We start from the raw sequence: 17531 nt of genomic DNA on the forward strand, positions 1-17531 counted from the left end.
AAGCATCTGGGCTCAGTGCCACATTGCATTCCACTTCCCAAGTTTGCATTTGCAGGCTTAGTATATATGTGCTTATTTCTTTTTTACCTGAAAAAGATGAAATTACTGGAACAAGAACTTCCCTTCTAGAAATAAAGATTTTTCACTATCAGTTAAGTATAATTAAGCCTTGATGCAATGTTTATTGTACACATTTTAGGTTTGACATTTTAGTAAAATTAAGTGAGTTTAGAATGGGGAACAAAAACCAAAGAAACTGAGATACATTATACTATATTGCATTTTATTCCTCTTACATCATGGGAGACATTATACTTTTGGCAAGAAATCTGGGCAGTCATAAAACTATTATTAGATGTTGAAACTTTTAATTGAATTCCAAAACTATTCAGGGATAAAGTGCAGCTTGTTTATATTGTTGGAGGGTAGGCATACATGTCTGCCTGAAATAATTCACAGGGAGTTAGACAGAATCCCATACACACCATGTTCTGATGGACTGTGAGTTGGCTGGAGTAGGCACCTATAATGAAATACTGGTAAGTCCTCTGACTGCTATTCAAATAATTGCTCTAGAAATTTTTTTAAATAATAATGTTATTTGGTCAATTTGCATAATGTTTGGTAGATTCTTTTCAGTGCTTTGTGTACCTTGCATGCCTCTTCGTACTGGAGCTGCGCATCATTTAAGCATCATTTCTATTTTGCAGATGTGGAAAACTAAGGTTCAGAGAGCTGATACCACTTGTTTGCATAGCGAGGAAGTTCTAGGACAGAATTAGAATGGTGATAACAGATGTAAAATGCTTAGCACCTTGGTTGGTGTTTAGAAATTGCAAAGTGAACGTAAGGCTCTCTTTATTACATTATCTTCATCTTTAGCGTTCAGTCTTTTTTGTGCTATACAACACTTTTTAAAGAGAAGTATGTGCTATTTTCTATATAAAGTAATATCTGAAAATAGATGTAGTGACAACTCAGTTTCATATTTCTTGTACTTACATTTCTGAGTGATTCTGGATTAATTAATAATTAAACACGGTAATGCATGAAAAAGCTAACCAGTGCCACGTTGTCAGCAATTCATAAATGGTAGTTTCTTTATGTCTATCTCTCTCAGACGTTTTTCCTGATACTGAATTTTTAGTATACTCTATTGCCAAATTACTACTATAGGAAAGACTATCAAACTTTTATATAATGTAGTTAATGTTAATAAATACTTTCCATGCTATATACCAGATATGTGACCCTGTGTTTCATGCTGTGGTACTAAGAGATATAATACTTAGTTTTTTCCTCAAAAAGTGCCAAATTTAATTGTGGAGGTATTAAATAAACATGAAACATTAAATGATATAAGGTTTCTTATAAGGCTGTGTGTAATTAATTGCTAAGAGAATGCTATAAACTTAGAAGAGGAGGTGGTTGGAGTTTGAAGGCTTCAAAAGGAGACTGGAGCCAACCTGGGATCAGAAAACCCAGAAGAAGGGGAGACGAGAGACAGGTCAGAATTTAGAGGTAATGCGTACTTTGCAGCAGTCTGAAGTAGTATCTTTGAACAGTCAGCAAATCAAGCATCTTGCCCGTATTGACACATTTACTCTCAGTCTAATGGTACGGAGAACTCTGTTCTTTTGAGAGCTTGGCTCTACAAAGAGCATTTTATAATTTGTTTGCCTTAGAAACAAAAGAGTAAACACAGGAGTACATATCATTTTTGACATGCTAAATTTACAAAATGCAGATAGTATTTTCAAGTTAATAATCATTACGGGGTTAGAGTGTATATGTGTGTGTGTATATATATATATATGGCAATCAATTTACAGGATTGGTAGGTCTATAGGAACTTTTTGAGGAACTGCCAAACTGGTTTCAAAAGCTCCTGACATGATTTTACATTCCCACCAGCAACGTATGAGGGTTCCAATTTCTCTACAGCACATGCTTTGTTTTTAACAGAGAAACATTTACATCATAGGAAAAGCAGATGAATTTATGTGTATTATAAAGTATTTTCATTGTATAGAAAGACAAGATATGTAACTTATGAAAATAAGACATTTTAAGTGAGGTTCTTTCATGTCTGTGTGTCACTGAATGTCCAGTTTGCAATTTGTCTTTTTGCCAACATAAAGAACAGAAACTCAGCAAGCAAAAGTGATAAAGAATTTTACTCCCTAGGGGAGTGTCTAGTTTCTGGCTCAAAGTCTCCAAGTTCATGGAGTGCTGTAAGCCAGCAAGGCCTCCCTGAAAACTTGTGTATTTCAGGAAGTAAGTGTGTCATTTATTAAGGAAAGAAACTGTCTTTTCCCTGCATTTTGGGTATACTTTGAATTTGCAGAGAGTAAAGGAAAGCTAATGAAATTATATAGTATTTTTGATATGACTAGGGAATATGTGTAAAGGGTATCTATTCTATATTTTTAGTTTTAAAACATATTGCAAGATAAGACTGTTTCTTGGGGGGAGTGGGGGAATTCTGGAATATTATTTTTGAAATTAAACCCACTAAGGAGGGTTGCAGTACCAGGAATGCTTTTGTCCCATTTGAAGGCGATGTTCCTATGTTTGCTTTAAAAATATTGGCCTTTAATCTCCTTGGGTAAAGAACACAGGATTTTTTTTTAAAGGAAAATTTGCTCTTATAGCTGTTTCTAGTCTTGCCATCAAACAAGCTTTGTTCTTCAAGAATAATTCACAGTAAATAATGCAGTACCTCTGAAGGTCCCTGTGGCCTATCAGAGTTAATTTAACACAGAATTCTGACATGTTGATAAGTTCCAAATTATATTCAGAAACGATATCTTTTTAAATTATATTTTTCTTGTTCTTAAGTCTGTAAAACTTTTTATTCATTGGGCATTTATTCAGTACTTTTTATGGGCAAAACACTGTGCTAAGCACCAAGGAACATTTTGTAAAGGATTATTTAATTTGCTCTATATTTATTAAGTACCTATAGGGCATAGAGCACTGTAGTAAATAATTCCTGGCCTTTAGGAAGTAACACTCTGTTGTACTTGAGGGAGAGGAGATATAGACACAAGATATAAGTAGCATTGTAGGAATTACACACTTGAGTGGTTTAATTAAGTCTCGAGGTGGTCAAAGCCAGTGTGTGAGTGAGAATGATAGTAAAAGGTGTCATGGAATAGGCAGACCCTGAAATGAGTTCTGAATATTTTAAGAATTTGAATTACGTTAGGGGAGTGGAAAGGGAAATGACCTGGGGGTGCTGGAGGATGTGGTTAAATTGTGAAAAGCGGTGTGAGGTTCATGTCTGGAAAATGAAAGAGCAGATCCTTCTCTCCTTTCCCAAGTGGAGGGTTGTGGGAGAAGGTGAAGCCTTTCCAGGAGAAGGCATATGGTGATGTAGTAACTTGAGCAGGGAACCTTGGTTCAGTAAAGACAAAGAGGTTAAGCAGTAGGATTGGACTGACGGATTATGAAGTGGCATTGAAAAGGGCATGGATGGCTAGTGGTGATGACAGCTGGCACTGGGGCGGTGGCGGGGAGATGGGCCCGGGTGCATGCAGGCTTGCCAATGGCTTTGATTTGGGACTGCAGAGGATAGGGTGAAAGAAGGAGGAATGAAGACTGACTAATGTCTTTGAAGTGAATAATGTAGTGGATGTTGGTGCCATTTATTGATACAAAGAGAGCTATTATGAACACTTTTAGAGGGAAAATCAACAGTACTGGACTGGGTAATTCTGCTTGAGGTGGCGGTGAGCTCTCTGGCCAGAGGAGGCTGCTGGACAGTCAGGTCTGTGATTCCGGATTTCAGTGGAGATGCCGGGGACTCAGAAATGAACAAAACTGTCATAACATTTGTCAATAAGAACTTTAAAAATTAAAAACTTTAGTTTCATTATTTTTAAATCTTTAATTCAAATATCCTACTTTGCTAATCCCAGTTATCTGATTGATATTGGCCTAGTTGATTTTTAAAAATAAGCATTGATACTGGGTATCTTGATTATAATTACTTAAACCAAGAATTATTTAAGACAATAGTGGTTATTCAACAAACGGTCTTCAGAGATTGTTTAATTTTTATTTATCAACAGACTTCACATGTATTCTTCATCTTATTTTTATTCTTTTAGCAATTGTGAATGACATCTCTTTCTTACAATAGAAATGACGTAAGTCTCATGAAATCATCCATAGTGGTAATAGTTAATATTAATCAGTACTTTTAAAAATACAGTTACTAAAAACAACCAAAATTTGGAGCCATAAAATGACAGAAAGCTCTTCAAAAACCATTTTATTACATTGCCACTACTTCTACAGGGTAACCTAAAATGAAAGCTGGCTGTGTAAGTCAGGAATCTCAGTTGTATTTTAAAAACATTCCAGCATGTTCCTGTTTTTCTCTAAATGGAGAGAAGTGGGGGTATTTTTGGTATTTTAGATTTTATTTACTTCTGTTTTTATCCTCATGCAAAGATATGTTTGTTGATTTTAGAGAGAAAGAAAAGGAGAGAGAGAGAAAGAGAGAGAGAGAGAGTGACAGAGAAACATGAATTGGTTGTCTCCTGTACTTGCCTTAACTGGGGATTGAACCTGGGTATGTGCCCTAACTGGGGATGGAACCTACAACCTTTTTGGTGTAAGGGGAGGATGCTCCAACCAACTGAGCCACCTGGCCAGGGGCTAGCACTGCTTTAGCTAACCTTCTCATGCTCATCCTAGGATTGTCAGTTTCTGGCTGCCTCTCTACAGCACTTTCAGCTTTAACCTGATGGTTTGTGGAATTGGAAGTGCACGGCAGGGGAGTTTGCGGTCTATCATGCACTAAAACTAATCAGTCTTTTCCACGATGGGCTATCCTTCAGCAATCCGCTTGATTTTGACCAATGATATTGAATATTATTTTGAAGTATTTCGATTTAAAATATCATGAGAAAATATATCTTTTTACCATTTAAAAAATATATTTATTGATTATTTTACCATTTTTTTCATTCAACAAAGTAATTTTTGCTGAAACAACACTTCAGCCTGAAACTTTGAGATCCATGAATATGTAAATAGGCAGCCACCTGGAACCTGATTAGATTCAGTTTTATTTTTATTATGTTGCTATGACTGGTATGCCTCTTTTACCTTAGATTTTTCTATAATTTTCCTTTTTTCCTCTAACTGAACTGATGGAATTGATTTGGGAGAGAATATGGAACTAACCTTTGTAATTTCTACTTGCTCCCTGCAAGTCCAGCGGTTTCCCTTGGCCGTCTTCCTGTTTCTGACCCTCCCGTCCGTTCACTGAAGCAGAGAGGCTGATCCAGGATTTTATGGCTTCTCACAGCTTTTTGAATAAAGTTTAATTTCCTTAGCTGAATTATCTGCTATCAACCTACTTCTTAAATTTTCATCTTTCTCTTTTCTTTAGACATAGTGAGTTATTTGCAGTTCCTCAGAAAACATTATCCTGTTTTCTGGCTCTTTTTTATGTGCTAGTCTTCCTGCTTTCTGTAGTTAAAATTCAAGTGTCAATTTTCCCTTTTCTTAAAAGTTGCCTCTCTTAAAAGGGTGTTTCACATCAGCTTCCAGGCAGTTCACCTGGCTAGTATGTTTCTTGCTTTTTTCAGCTGCTGGGAGTGGGTCACCACTTCCTTTACCAGCCTTCCTACGGAGCTCTGGGGCGCGATTCCAGTGATCGAATACTGACTGCTACCGCAGCGTGGCTCTCAGTGGGGATGTGGTTAGGGCAAGCCACAACTTCTTTATTTCTCACAGTAATGGCCAGGTCGGACTTTCGAGAAGAGTTAGAGTGAATCAAGGGGATTATAGTATAGAAACATTTAAAACAATGTCTAAAATATAATATTTTTCTCCTACCCAGAGAAAGACTAGAAGAAGTCTAATCCTTCAGAGAGCAGCCTCTTGTATGCTTCCTAAACTCTTTCGCACTCAGGGCTGTACCTCAGAGTGTACTTAATTCACAGTACACCTTTGGGAAGCTCTTCTCCCGCCTCGGGAATTACTTTTCTCAGCAGTGTACTTAACAAGTTTGAATTCTTTTTACAACTGCCTATCAACCTTGTCCATGATAGACTTTGATACCAAATCTTGCAGAGTAGTCAAGAGTTTGTATGATTTCATCCAAGTCTTACCACTTTCGGGTCTTTATGCCAACGTCAGTTTTAGAAATACTTTTGATTCTTTTAGTTGTTCATGGGTAACACTTGAATCACACACACACTCATTCTAAACCTCTCCCAAAGATCAAGATCAAATTTTAGACAGAGTGCATCGGAACCAATAATACAAAGAGAAATATTTTCCTAATGCCCACATATACTGAAGATAGTACTTCACTTTATCATACATATCCGGAACATGATTCTGTCTTTGGTTGACTCCCTTTTTCAAAGTGAACCCCCTTGGCCTCCATGGTCAAGTCATGGCAGATCACCTGGTTAATTAAAGATCCACATGAAGCTGTTAGAGCACCTTTGATTTATAAGGATTAGGTTAAATTATTATAATGTAGCTATGGCTCCTACATGTCCTTTAGCATAACCCTCCAAAAGCCTGTTAACATCATTTTGTGTCAACTCCCTTTTGTGTACCTCTGGCAATCTGGCATAGCTCTATTTTGACATTATACCAGAGTAATTGATTTACTTGTCTGTTTTCCTGGCACAAGGAATTTAGTGACTAATCAATATATGTTTTTTGAATGATAAATGAATCTGTAAAGGAAATTGGGATCTGTTATGTTCTAGAATTTATTCTACATCAGCAATTCCTTAATGATTGGTCATTAGATTTTATAGAGAGCTAGTTTATTTTCTAGTGATTAAAATATGGTGTCTGCAGTTAAAATTTCTTTGTGTTCCAAACTAGGTTTTAGGAATGTGAGTACCTTGATTAGGAAAAAAGAATCAGCTTGTTGCTGAGGCCCTGCTTACAATGAGTATTTCCTCCCCCCACTGGAGCTGTGCTTTGTCCAGCCTTCTCTGTCTTGGGATGGTAAGAAGGAAACTGAAATATGAGTATGTTTTGAATCAGTTCCTTCTTATCTAGTAAATGGCAAACAGTCAAGTGCTATTTGTTGTATCATTGATTTAACCCTTTGCTTATTTTAGCAAAAGCAAGGTCATCTCTTATATAGGAAAGCCTCTGTTGGTGGTGTAATTTCTGTTTAAAAGCAGGAAATAAAAGTTAAAGAATGGGAGAAGAAAAATTATGAGAAATGGAAAAGTAGAGATTTTCTAAGTATGTGTATTCATAAATGTACAGGAATTTTATGAAGTACTTTTAAATGTAAGTGTTCTACTTTATATAAAGCTACTATGTAAGAGGATTTAAAAATTACTCTGCACATTTGCCCTGGCTGGTGTGGCTCAGTGGATTAGGCACCGGCCTGCCAGTTTAGCTCCTTGTCCAGGTGCGTGCCTGTTTTGCGGGCCAGGCCCCGGGTTGGGGGCGTGGGAGAGGCAACTGATTGATGTCTCTCACACTGATGTTTCTCTTCCTCTCAGTCTCCTTCCCTTCCTCTCTTTCTAGAAGTAAACAGGTAGAATCTTAAAAAAAAATTGGGGTAGGGGGGAGTGGTGGGGAGAAAATGCAGACAACTGTAATTGAACAACAATAAAGTAATTAAAAAAATTACTGTGCACACTCAGATCTAAGTTGTTTGGCTCACTATTGCTCCGTCGTAATATGTATTTGTTGGATATTTTAGAACATGGATCTTTTGAAGAAGTAGTTGTCAGCAAAAGTTTTTATTTCTATAGAAAGGAATTAATAAAACACCTGTTTATTTCATATTTTGACTTCTCTCCTTATAGAAATTTCAAGAAATTGCTGAAAAAAATATGGAAAAATTGAACCATATTGAGAAGTCACATGAACAGTTGGTTCTTGAAAATTCACGCATCAAGAATGTGTTGTCACAGACTCAAAAGGAGCAAACATCCTTGCTGGCAGCCTGTGCCTTGATGGCTGGTGCCTTATATCCTCTCTATAGCCGATCTTGTGCCTTATCTACACAGAGAGATTTTCTCCAGGAGCAGGTCACCACCTTTGAATTGTTCAAATTGGAAGTGAGAACTCTAGCCCAGGCTTTGTCAACTGTAGAGGAAAAGAAGCAAGTGGAAGCCAAGATGAAAAAAAAGCCATTCAAAGGATTGATACGTGTATTCCGGAAAGGTGTTATTGCAATTTTGGCAGCACACAGGCTCAAGGTTTTGGGCCAGTCATGTGCCTCTCTTTTTACCTGGATGGAAAGTTTCAAAGAAGGCATAGGCATGTTAGTGTGCACAGGGGAGCCCAAAGACAAGCACAAATTTCCAAGTAAGATAATGTGTGCTTTTAAAAATCTAAGTTGAATGCAGGTGGAATGCAATATGAATGTTTCGCCATTATGCAAAAACTTAAATTCATTTAATATGTTGTCATGTATATTTATGTATAAACTAAGTTTTGATTTTTTGTTGTAAACATTAAATTATAAAGCAAGTAGCAAATATGTATAATTTCAACTTTGTCTGGCTTTATCAGACTTGAATGCTCTTTTCACAGTAGAGTTTATACAGCAGTTTTTCAGTTAAGTCCGTGCAGAGACTATGCCCTATTTAAAATTAATTAGCAGTATAATTTATTTTCACTTTCTATGAATCAGTATAAAATGATCAGTTAAAAATCTAATGAAGAACTCAGTGAAAATGAGACAAATATAAATTTTCCGGCTAACATTTTGTGAATGTCTGTTCCGAGGAAACAATGATTTCAATTTAACTTCTGAAAAGCAAGTAATATAAGAAATATAAGTAGAACTAAAGAAAATTTCTCTTCTTTTTGATGTCTGTTAATAATCATATGTAAACAAATAAAGTCAATGAAATCTAACATTCTTGTTAGACTTTTGTGCACTAGGCAAAGTTCTATTAAGTTTTGATCTATTTCTTAAATAGCTGAACATGGCTATGAGTTTTTAACATGGATTTTAATAAATTTTTGTAGCGTTGCATAATGGATTTTTTTCTATTGTTGCAGAACATCAAAAGGAGCAGTTACGTTGTCTGCAAGCACTCAGCTGGCTCACCAGTTCTGACCTTCTTGCTGCAATAATCGCTTCTACGGCCGAGTTACAGGAAGTCATTAGTAAAACAGGTATGGTTCCCTCTTTTAGGTCTTCTCAAAATACATTTAAAAGCAAATGTTTAGAAATGCTTTATGGTACAAATTCTAATAAACAATCTAGGAAGAAAATATATTTGTTCTCATCTTTGTTTTATTCAGGTAAGGGAGATTGTTAAATCTATATTTAATGATGTAGGGAATTAGTGTCAATTTTGATGAGCAATTTTGTCCTTATTTATTAAGTGAAAATTAAGTGAAATTTTTAGGTGAATGTAGACACCTCCCTTTTTTTTTTTCTTTGTGATCTGATTTTCCTGCTCATCATTAGCTTTTTCTTTTTATTTATTTTTTTGTAAATAATACTGTTTTTTCTTCATTTCTCTTTCTGCCTGTAAATTTTAGAAGTTTGAGTAACAACTGAACCAGCAGAAAATTTTTGTTTCTCATTTGGTGATGTTTTTACGTTTTTAAATTAATTTTAAATGGAGTTAATTTAAATAGTCTGTTCCTTTCTACCACATGTGGAACCTCCTATAATTTGTAATTTCCAAAGGTCTAAGATTCAAGTTTATTTTCTCATGGCTGAGATTGCATAATATGTTTGTGTGAAAAGTTCAATGAAAATTAATTTTTCTATGCTACAAGAATAACATACGGTCACCTATCGGTTAAGCTATGTCATTAGACTAATTATTGTCATTTCAGACATTTTAATAGTTCAACTGAAGTTTTTAATACTTGCCTACTTAGTGAAATGTTGTAAACATTAATGAAATAATAATTTTGGATGTAATTTTATTTTTTAGACACTGTTATGTGAATACAGATCATTTATTGTGATTTCAAATACCTAAACCTAAACCTAGGTTCTTGTAGAAGGAAACTTATGATTCAGAGATTATTTTTAGATTGTGGTAATTGATGTTGGTAACCAATATGCATATTTAATATATTGGCAAAGCCTCGACATACTCAGTTTGGAGACTTAAATAAAAGTCTGAATAAATATATTTTGAGAAGGTTGGTACCATTGCTTCAAAGCAAAACTGTAATATTCTTGAAAAAACTTAATAGAAGTTTTTGTATTTATTTTAATAAACAGATGATTTGTGTTAGTCATATTCTTTGTAGGTATGTGGACACATAAAAATAGATTGGTTTTTTAAGCTTTAATTTTTTTTTCAATTATTTTATATTATTTATTTAACATGTTTTTTTATTACTGTGCTGTATATACTTTAGGAGATAAAAGAAATATATGGGACTCAATCTGGCCCTCTGGAAAATATGCTCAGTGGTTATAGAACAAGAACGACAATTCATGAACAGGTTAGGCAAAATGTATTGAAGGATTAGATGGGGCAGTACAGGCTTTAACCATAAAAATCCATAGGAACTGCAGTGCAGTGTGGGCGTATGAATATGGGGAAGGCTTTAGGTGGATTTAGTAATTTAATTGGGTCTGGAATGATAGTAAGTTAGAGAGGAGAGATGGCCTTCAGAAGTGCGTAGCATAAGCAGAGCTGCAGAAGTGGGAATGAGATAGAATGGGAAGAAGGGACATTAAAGAGATGAGAAGGGAAATCCATGCCTAACAGGCCTGGCTTATCGATGGCGATTACTGAAATGTATTTTCTAATAACCATATTGGGGAACTGTGGGAGAATAACTTGGATCATTGGCATGGGGTCAGATTGTAGAGGTTTTATAAAAGTAGGCAGTGATTCCCCACCCTGAGCATATGTTCCCTTGCAACATTTTTAAGTTAAAATATTGACACAATGTTATTGATGCACCGATAAAAGTATATGTGAATAAGACTTATCAAATAGAAGATAGACCAAGAATGGTGTCTTTAAGTGCCTGCCAATCTGCAGGAACAGAGCTGCCTTTGAGATGAGAACCTGGTTGTGCCTCTAATAGTTTGGGGATATAGCAAGTTCAGGGAGACTTAGTTTTAGGGAAGGCTTTAAGTGTTTGTTGGCTAATGAACACTACTTAGGGAGGGGAAAGAAACTGCTGCGTAAGGGGGAGAACAACTGATGTATCGCAGCCCTGGAGCACATTGGAAGAGATGCGATCTGGACAGGTAGATACCTGAGCATTACCGGGCTAGTGCAGAGTGATCAGCGTGGGCCTTCTGCAGAGATGGCTTAACTCTCTGGGCTTATTCTTTCAACACAGGATGAGGGATTAATATATTATCCTTCTCAGGTGACACTTTCATTCTTAAGTGTTTGCTAGTAGTAGGAATTTTAGATGTTTTAGCAGAAAAGATGGGAAAATATCTTCCAACAGTTAAAGTATATCAGAGGTTATCAACAGATGTTAATGAGGGTAACAAATGTAAAACCATAACAGAGTATGTAATCGTGAGGTTATAATTTAGGTGTATGAATAAACTAAATGGGTAAGGATTATTTTATAGTAGAAAGAGCTCTCTATTCATTAGCTTTGAACAGGTAGGCTTGATTTTATATCCAGCTCTGCTAGTAGTGGTATGAAATTGGGCAAGTTACTTGACCTTTACTGGGCTTCACATTCTTTACCTATGAATGGAGATGGTATCATCTTTCTGGTTGTTTTGAGGATGTAATGAGATAATACTTCTAAAATTTTGTGTGGTACCTGGCGTAGAGAGGGCGCTGCACAAAATTGTTCCCTAGCACCCATCTCACCGTGAGAGTAGTGTATGACCTTAATGACAGACACACACTCCCATCTACGTGTACACATTTTTAGCCTACTAATTATTAACTTTCTATTCTGAAATTTCCGACATTCTCTACAATGGAGACAAGATGGTATAGGGTTAACCAGAGATCCTGCCTGGCTTTGAATACTGGTTCTGACTCTAGCTGTGTGATGTGGCGCGTTATTTAAACCCTCTTAGTGTTACTTAGAGAATGAAATGACTTAATTTTTAAAGTGCTTAAAGTACCGTATTTTTTGAATTGTAAGACACACTCCCCCCGCCAAATTTGGGAGGAAAAGGGGGGTGCATCTTATAGTCCGAATGTAGCCTACCTGGCTCACTGGGGTGGGGGGGTAGGTGGTGTAGCGCGTTTTTTTTATTCCTGTTTTCCTCCTCTAAAACCTGCAATATGGTCTGGTGCATCTTATAGTCCAGAAATACAGTAGTCTTTGTTTATTATTTTGCTTGCTTTTTAGTTCAAATAATCAATTATTAATAAGATTTATTGCATTAACTGAATAATAAAGAACATTCATAAAAATTTTGAGTAGATCCAATGAAAATACCATAGTTTATCTTAAAATTTCAAGACAATTTACATATCTCATGCAGCTCTAACTTTTTAAAACATGGTTTTGTTATAAATTAGCATATGAAGATCAAGGAGAAATTTCCTCCTCTGAGTATAGTAAGGTTATTACGTTTGGGGGCATCAAAGGTTTGCTTTGTTTATGACTAATAGAAGACCCCACTTTAACTAGCTCAATGATATACAGGTTTTTCCTCTCAAGTAACAGGAAACCTGGACGAAAGCAGAAGTCTGGACTGTCTTTCTGCTCTGCCATCCTTGGCATCTTCATGTTCATGCCTCCTAGTTTTAAGCTGGCTACTCTACTTTCAGGCATCAGGGTTACCTGTTGGCAGGAAGGAAAGTGGAAGGACATAGTATGAAGGTATTTGTACATTGCTGTTGGGAGTGAAAAGTGAAACAGCTGCTTTGGAAGTGTCTGGCAGTTCCTGAAAGTGTTAACAGAGTTGTCACATGAGCCAGCAATTCTAGTCCTAGACATAATATACCCAAGAGAAATGAAAATATATATCCATACGAAAACCTGTATGAATGTTCATTGCACATTATGCACAGTAGCCAGAAGTAGAAATAAACCCAGATGTCCATCAAGTAAGGAATGGACAAATATCCATATTATGAAGTATTATTGGGCCATAAAAAGTAATGAGGTACTGATACATACCAAACATGGATGACCCTTGAAATTATTATGCTAAGTGAAAGCAGCTAGTCACCAAACATCACATATTATATGATTCCCTTTACAGGCATGGGTCACTTTGTTATGCTTTGCATTTACTGGGTTTTTCACAAATCGAAGGTTTGTGGCAACCCTGCATTTTACAACAGCATTCGTTCACTTCGTGTGTCTGTGGCACATTTTGGTGATTCTTGCAGTATTTCAAACTTTTTCATTATTATTATGTTTGTTATGGTAATTGTGATCAGTGATTTTTGATGTTACCATTATAATTGTTTTGAGGCTCCACAAACTGCACCCACATAAGATGGTGAGCTTAATCAATAGTAAATGTTGTGAGCATTCTGACTGTTCCACTGACCAGCCGTTCCCTGTTCCCCTCTCCTTGAGCCTCCCAGTTGCTTGAGACACAACAATAGGGAAATCAGGCCAGTTAGTAACCTTACAATGGTCTCTCAGCGTTCAAGTGAAAGGAGGAGGTGCACAGCTCTCACTTTAATTCAAAAGCTAGGAATGATTAAGCTTAGTGAGGAAGGGATGTCAAAAGCTGAGACAGGCTGAAAGCTAGGCCTGTTGCATCAAACAGCCAAGTTGTAAATGCAAAGGAAACATTTCTGAAGGAAATGAAAAGTGTTATTTCAGTAAACACATGAATTATAAGAAAGTAAAACCAGCCTTATTGCCGTTAAGGAAAGATTTAGTGGTCTGGGTGGAAAATCAAACCAGCCACAGCATTCCCTTAAGCCAAAGCCTAATCCAGAGCAAGGCCCAGCCCTCTGCAATTCCATGAAGGCTGAGAGAGGTGAGGAAGCTGCAGAAGGAATGTTTGAAGCTAGCAGAGGTTGCTTCGTGTGCTTTAAGGAAAGAAGTTGTCTCCCTAACATAAAAATGCAAGGGGAAGCAGCAGGTGCTGATGTAGAAGCTGCAGCAAGCTATCCAGAAAGTGTAGCTAAGATAATGAATGAACATGGCTACGCTAAACAACAGATTTTCAGTGTAGACGGAGCAGCGTTGTATTGCAAGAAGGTGCCATCTAGGACTTCCATAGCTAGAGAGGAGAAGTCAGTGCTGGTCTTCAAGGCTTCAAAGGGCATTGTGAGTCTCTTGTTAGGGGCTGATGCAGCTGGTGACTTTAAGTTGAAGCCAATCCTCATTTAATATTCTGAAAATCCTAAGGCCCTTAAGAATTATGCTAAATCTACTCTGCCCATGCTCTATAAATAGAACACCAAAGCTCTGATGGCAGCACATCTGTTTACAACATGGCTTATTGAATATTTAAAGCCCGCTGTGGAGACTTACTGCTCAGAAAAAAGATTTTTTTCAAAATATTACTTCTTATTGATAATGCAGCTGGTCAACCAAGAGCTCTGATGGAGATGTACAACGAAATTAACGTTGTTTTCATGCCTGCTAAAGCAACATCCATTCTGCAGCCCTTGGTTCAAGTTGTAATTTTGACTTTAAAACCTTATAATTCAAGAAACACATTTTGTAGTCTATAGATGCCATAGTTAGTGATTTCTGATGGGTCTGGGCAAAGTAAACTGAAAACCTTCTGGAAAGCATTCACCGTTCTATATGCCATTAAGAACATTTGTGATTCATGGGAAGAGGTCAAATGTCAGCATTAACAGGAGTTTGGAAGAAGTCGATCCCAACCCTCATGAATGACTTTGAGGGGTTCAAGACTCCAGTGGAGGAAGGAACTGCAGAGGGGGTGGAAATAGCAAGAGAAGTCGAATTAGAAGTGGAGCCCGAAGAGGTGACTGAATTGCTGCCGTCTCATGATGATAACACTTTAACAGTGAGGACTTACTTCTTACACATGAGGAAAGAAAGTGGTTACTTGAGATGGAATCTACTCCTTGTAAAGATGCTGTGAAGACTGTTGAAGTAACAAAGGACTTACAATATTATGTAAATTTAGTTGATAAAGCAGAAGCAGGGTTTGAGAGGACTGAGTCCAGTTTTGCAAGGTCTGCTGTGGGTAAAATGCTGTCAAACAACATCACACGCTGCAGAGAAATTGTTCGTGAGAGGAAGAGTCAATCCATGCAGCACACTTCATTGCTGCCTTATTTTAAAAAATTGCCACAGCCATCTGAACCTTCGGCAGCCCCCACCCTGATCAGTCAGCAGCCGTGAACGGGAGGCAAGACATTTCCCGGGCAAAAAGATTATGACTCACTGAAGGCTCAGGGGATGGTTAGCATTTTCAGCAGTGAAGTATTTTAAGGTTAAACACTACACATTGTTTTTCTGGACATAATTCCATTGTACATTTTTTATAAACTGCAGTACAGTGTAAACATAACTTTCATGTGCACTACAGCACAATTTGTGTGACTCGCTTTACTGTGATTTTCGTTTTTATTGCAGTGGTCTGGAGCCTAACCAACAATACCCCCAGGGTATGCCTATATTTGAGATGCCTGGTTAGGTAAATCTAGAGACAGAGAGTTGATTAGTGGCTGCCTAATGCTGGGTAGGTGGTTGGGGGTCTTGGGAAATAACTGCTAATGGGTATAGTGTTTCTTTTTGGGGGTGACTAAAATGTTATACAATTATTTGTGATGATGATTAAACAATTCTGTGAATATATTAAAAACCACTGATTTGTAGATTTTAAATGGGTGAATTGTATTGTGTGTGAATTATATTTTGAGAAAGCTGTTAAAATATGAAAACATGGCTGTTGAATATATCCCTTTATATCAGCAAGGCAAAAGCTTCCCTGCAAGCCCCCTGGTAGCTTTCTGCTGTTGTTTCGGAGGCCTGACCTGGATCGCATGGTTATCCCTAGCTGGCTGGCTGGAAGTTGGCAAAAGAGAAGGGAGAGTTTGTGGTTGGGATGGATCCGCTAATCAACAATGTCTACAATAGAGAGGATTCAGATTTTAGACAACAAATTGCCTCCATGTCTACTGCCCCAGTTATAAAAGAAAATTGGTCAATTCAGAAAACTTGGAAATAATAAGATAAGAACAATAACAGAAAAATAGTTTCCCATCATACAGGAATAGTTACTGTTAATATTTTTGTATATGTCCTTCCAATCTCTTTTATCCCTTTATCTCTCTGTCTACCCACCCTGCCTTCCTCCTTCTCATCCATCCTGCCCCCCACCCATCTGTCCACTAGCAGACTAATAAATCTTGTAAATATCATAGACCACATACTGTTTTATATTTTTATTTAAAAAATATTTTGAAATAACCTTAAACTTACAGAAAAGTTGCAAGTACACTACAGAGAACTTTTTTTTTTCCTGAATTATTTGAAAGCAAGTTGCTGACGTGATTTCCCATTACTTCCTCATATTTTAGCGTGCATTTCAAAAACGTTCCTGTTCCTAACGAGAGTGCAATGACCAGCATCGGGAAACCAACACTGACACGTTACTACCATTCAGACCCCATTCTGTCTTCCATGCTAGTCCCCACCGTCTTTCACAGCGAAAGCACTGGTTTAGAATTGTGTTGCATTTAGTCATGTATCTTTCGTCTTCCGCTGCACGGAAGAGTTTATCGTTTTTTCCGTGACCATCATGACCGTGAAGATTATACGCCATTTATTTGTAGAATAACCCTCCATTTTGATTTGTTTCCAAATCATGACATTCAGCTTATGCATTTTGGGCAGAATATCACAGAAGTGATGCTGTGCTTTGCCTACGATATACTATTATAGCTTTAGTTTAAAAGAAGTCATATTTTTTGAGGATTTCTCTCCATTTCTATTAATATTTTTCTAGAGAATGATTTTAAATGCCTGGATAGTATTTATTAGTTACTCATTCTATAATTTATTTGACCAGTTCACAATAGGGTGTTTTCATCATACCACGGGCATCAGGAGTATCAGTTCAGCTTTGATTTGTAATCAGTTCATGTCTCTTGAGTGATCTAATGTTATGTGCAGTATCTTAATTCTTTCAATGAATTGGGGATGTGAAATGGCAAGTTGTTTTAGGAAATAATCTGAAAATTCTGAAATTCTGAAAAAGACAGTTCTTAGAACTTACTTACCTGTCATAATTTTTTTTCATGTGACAATATCATTTTATTTGGCTCAGAGGGTCATTAGGAATAAATGTAACCAGCTTAGCTAATTCCATTGTATATGTAATTGTCCAATAACTATTTGTTGTTTTATCTCTTTTTTGTGTATACTGATGTCTCACACTTTAAAGTAATACTGGGCAATACTGGTATTTTACCTTAAACCTTGTCATGAAACTACAAGTTCAATATGTTAATTAGCTTAAGTTCACTGCTTAGAAAGTGCTGAAGGTAGTTGCCCCTGCTACCTTCTTAAACTTTAACGATGTCGTGATAGACAGTGGGCAAGGACCCCAGTGTCCGTGTTGTCTCTGTAAATACTGGACAGGTGGCAACCTTCCTGCTTTCATTAAAGTGTTTGCCTACTTGAGATAAATTACCTTTTCCAGGTAT

At 36.8% G+C, this 17531-nt stretch overlaps 1 protein-coding gene across 5 annotated transcripts in view; it reads left to right on the forward strand.

Moving 5' to 3' along the window:
- CCDC171 (coiled-coil domain containing 171) overlaps positions 1-17531 on the forward strand; it is a 293962-nt gene that overhangs the window by 124067 nt on the left and 152364 nt on the right. For all 5 annotated transcript variants that reach the window (XM_071221606.1, XM_053924635.1, XM_071221605.1 and 2 more), the window contains 2 exons: positions 7815-8319; positions 9022-9138. In XM_071221606.1, coding sequence (XP_071077707.1) covers positions 7815-8319; positions 9022-9138 — 622 coding nt within the window. The remainder of the gene's footprint in view (positions 1-7814; positions 8320-9021; positions 9139-17531) is intronic.

The sequence above is a fragment of the Desmodus rotundus genome, chromosome 1 (genome assembly GCF_022682495.2).
Source record: "Desmodus rotundus isolate HL8 chromosome 1, HLdesRot8A.1, whole genome shotgun sequence".
In the NCBI taxonomy this organism is placed as follows: domain Eukaryota; kingdom Metazoa; phylum Chordata; class Mammalia; order Chiroptera; family Phyllostomidae; genus Desmodus; species Desmodus rotundus.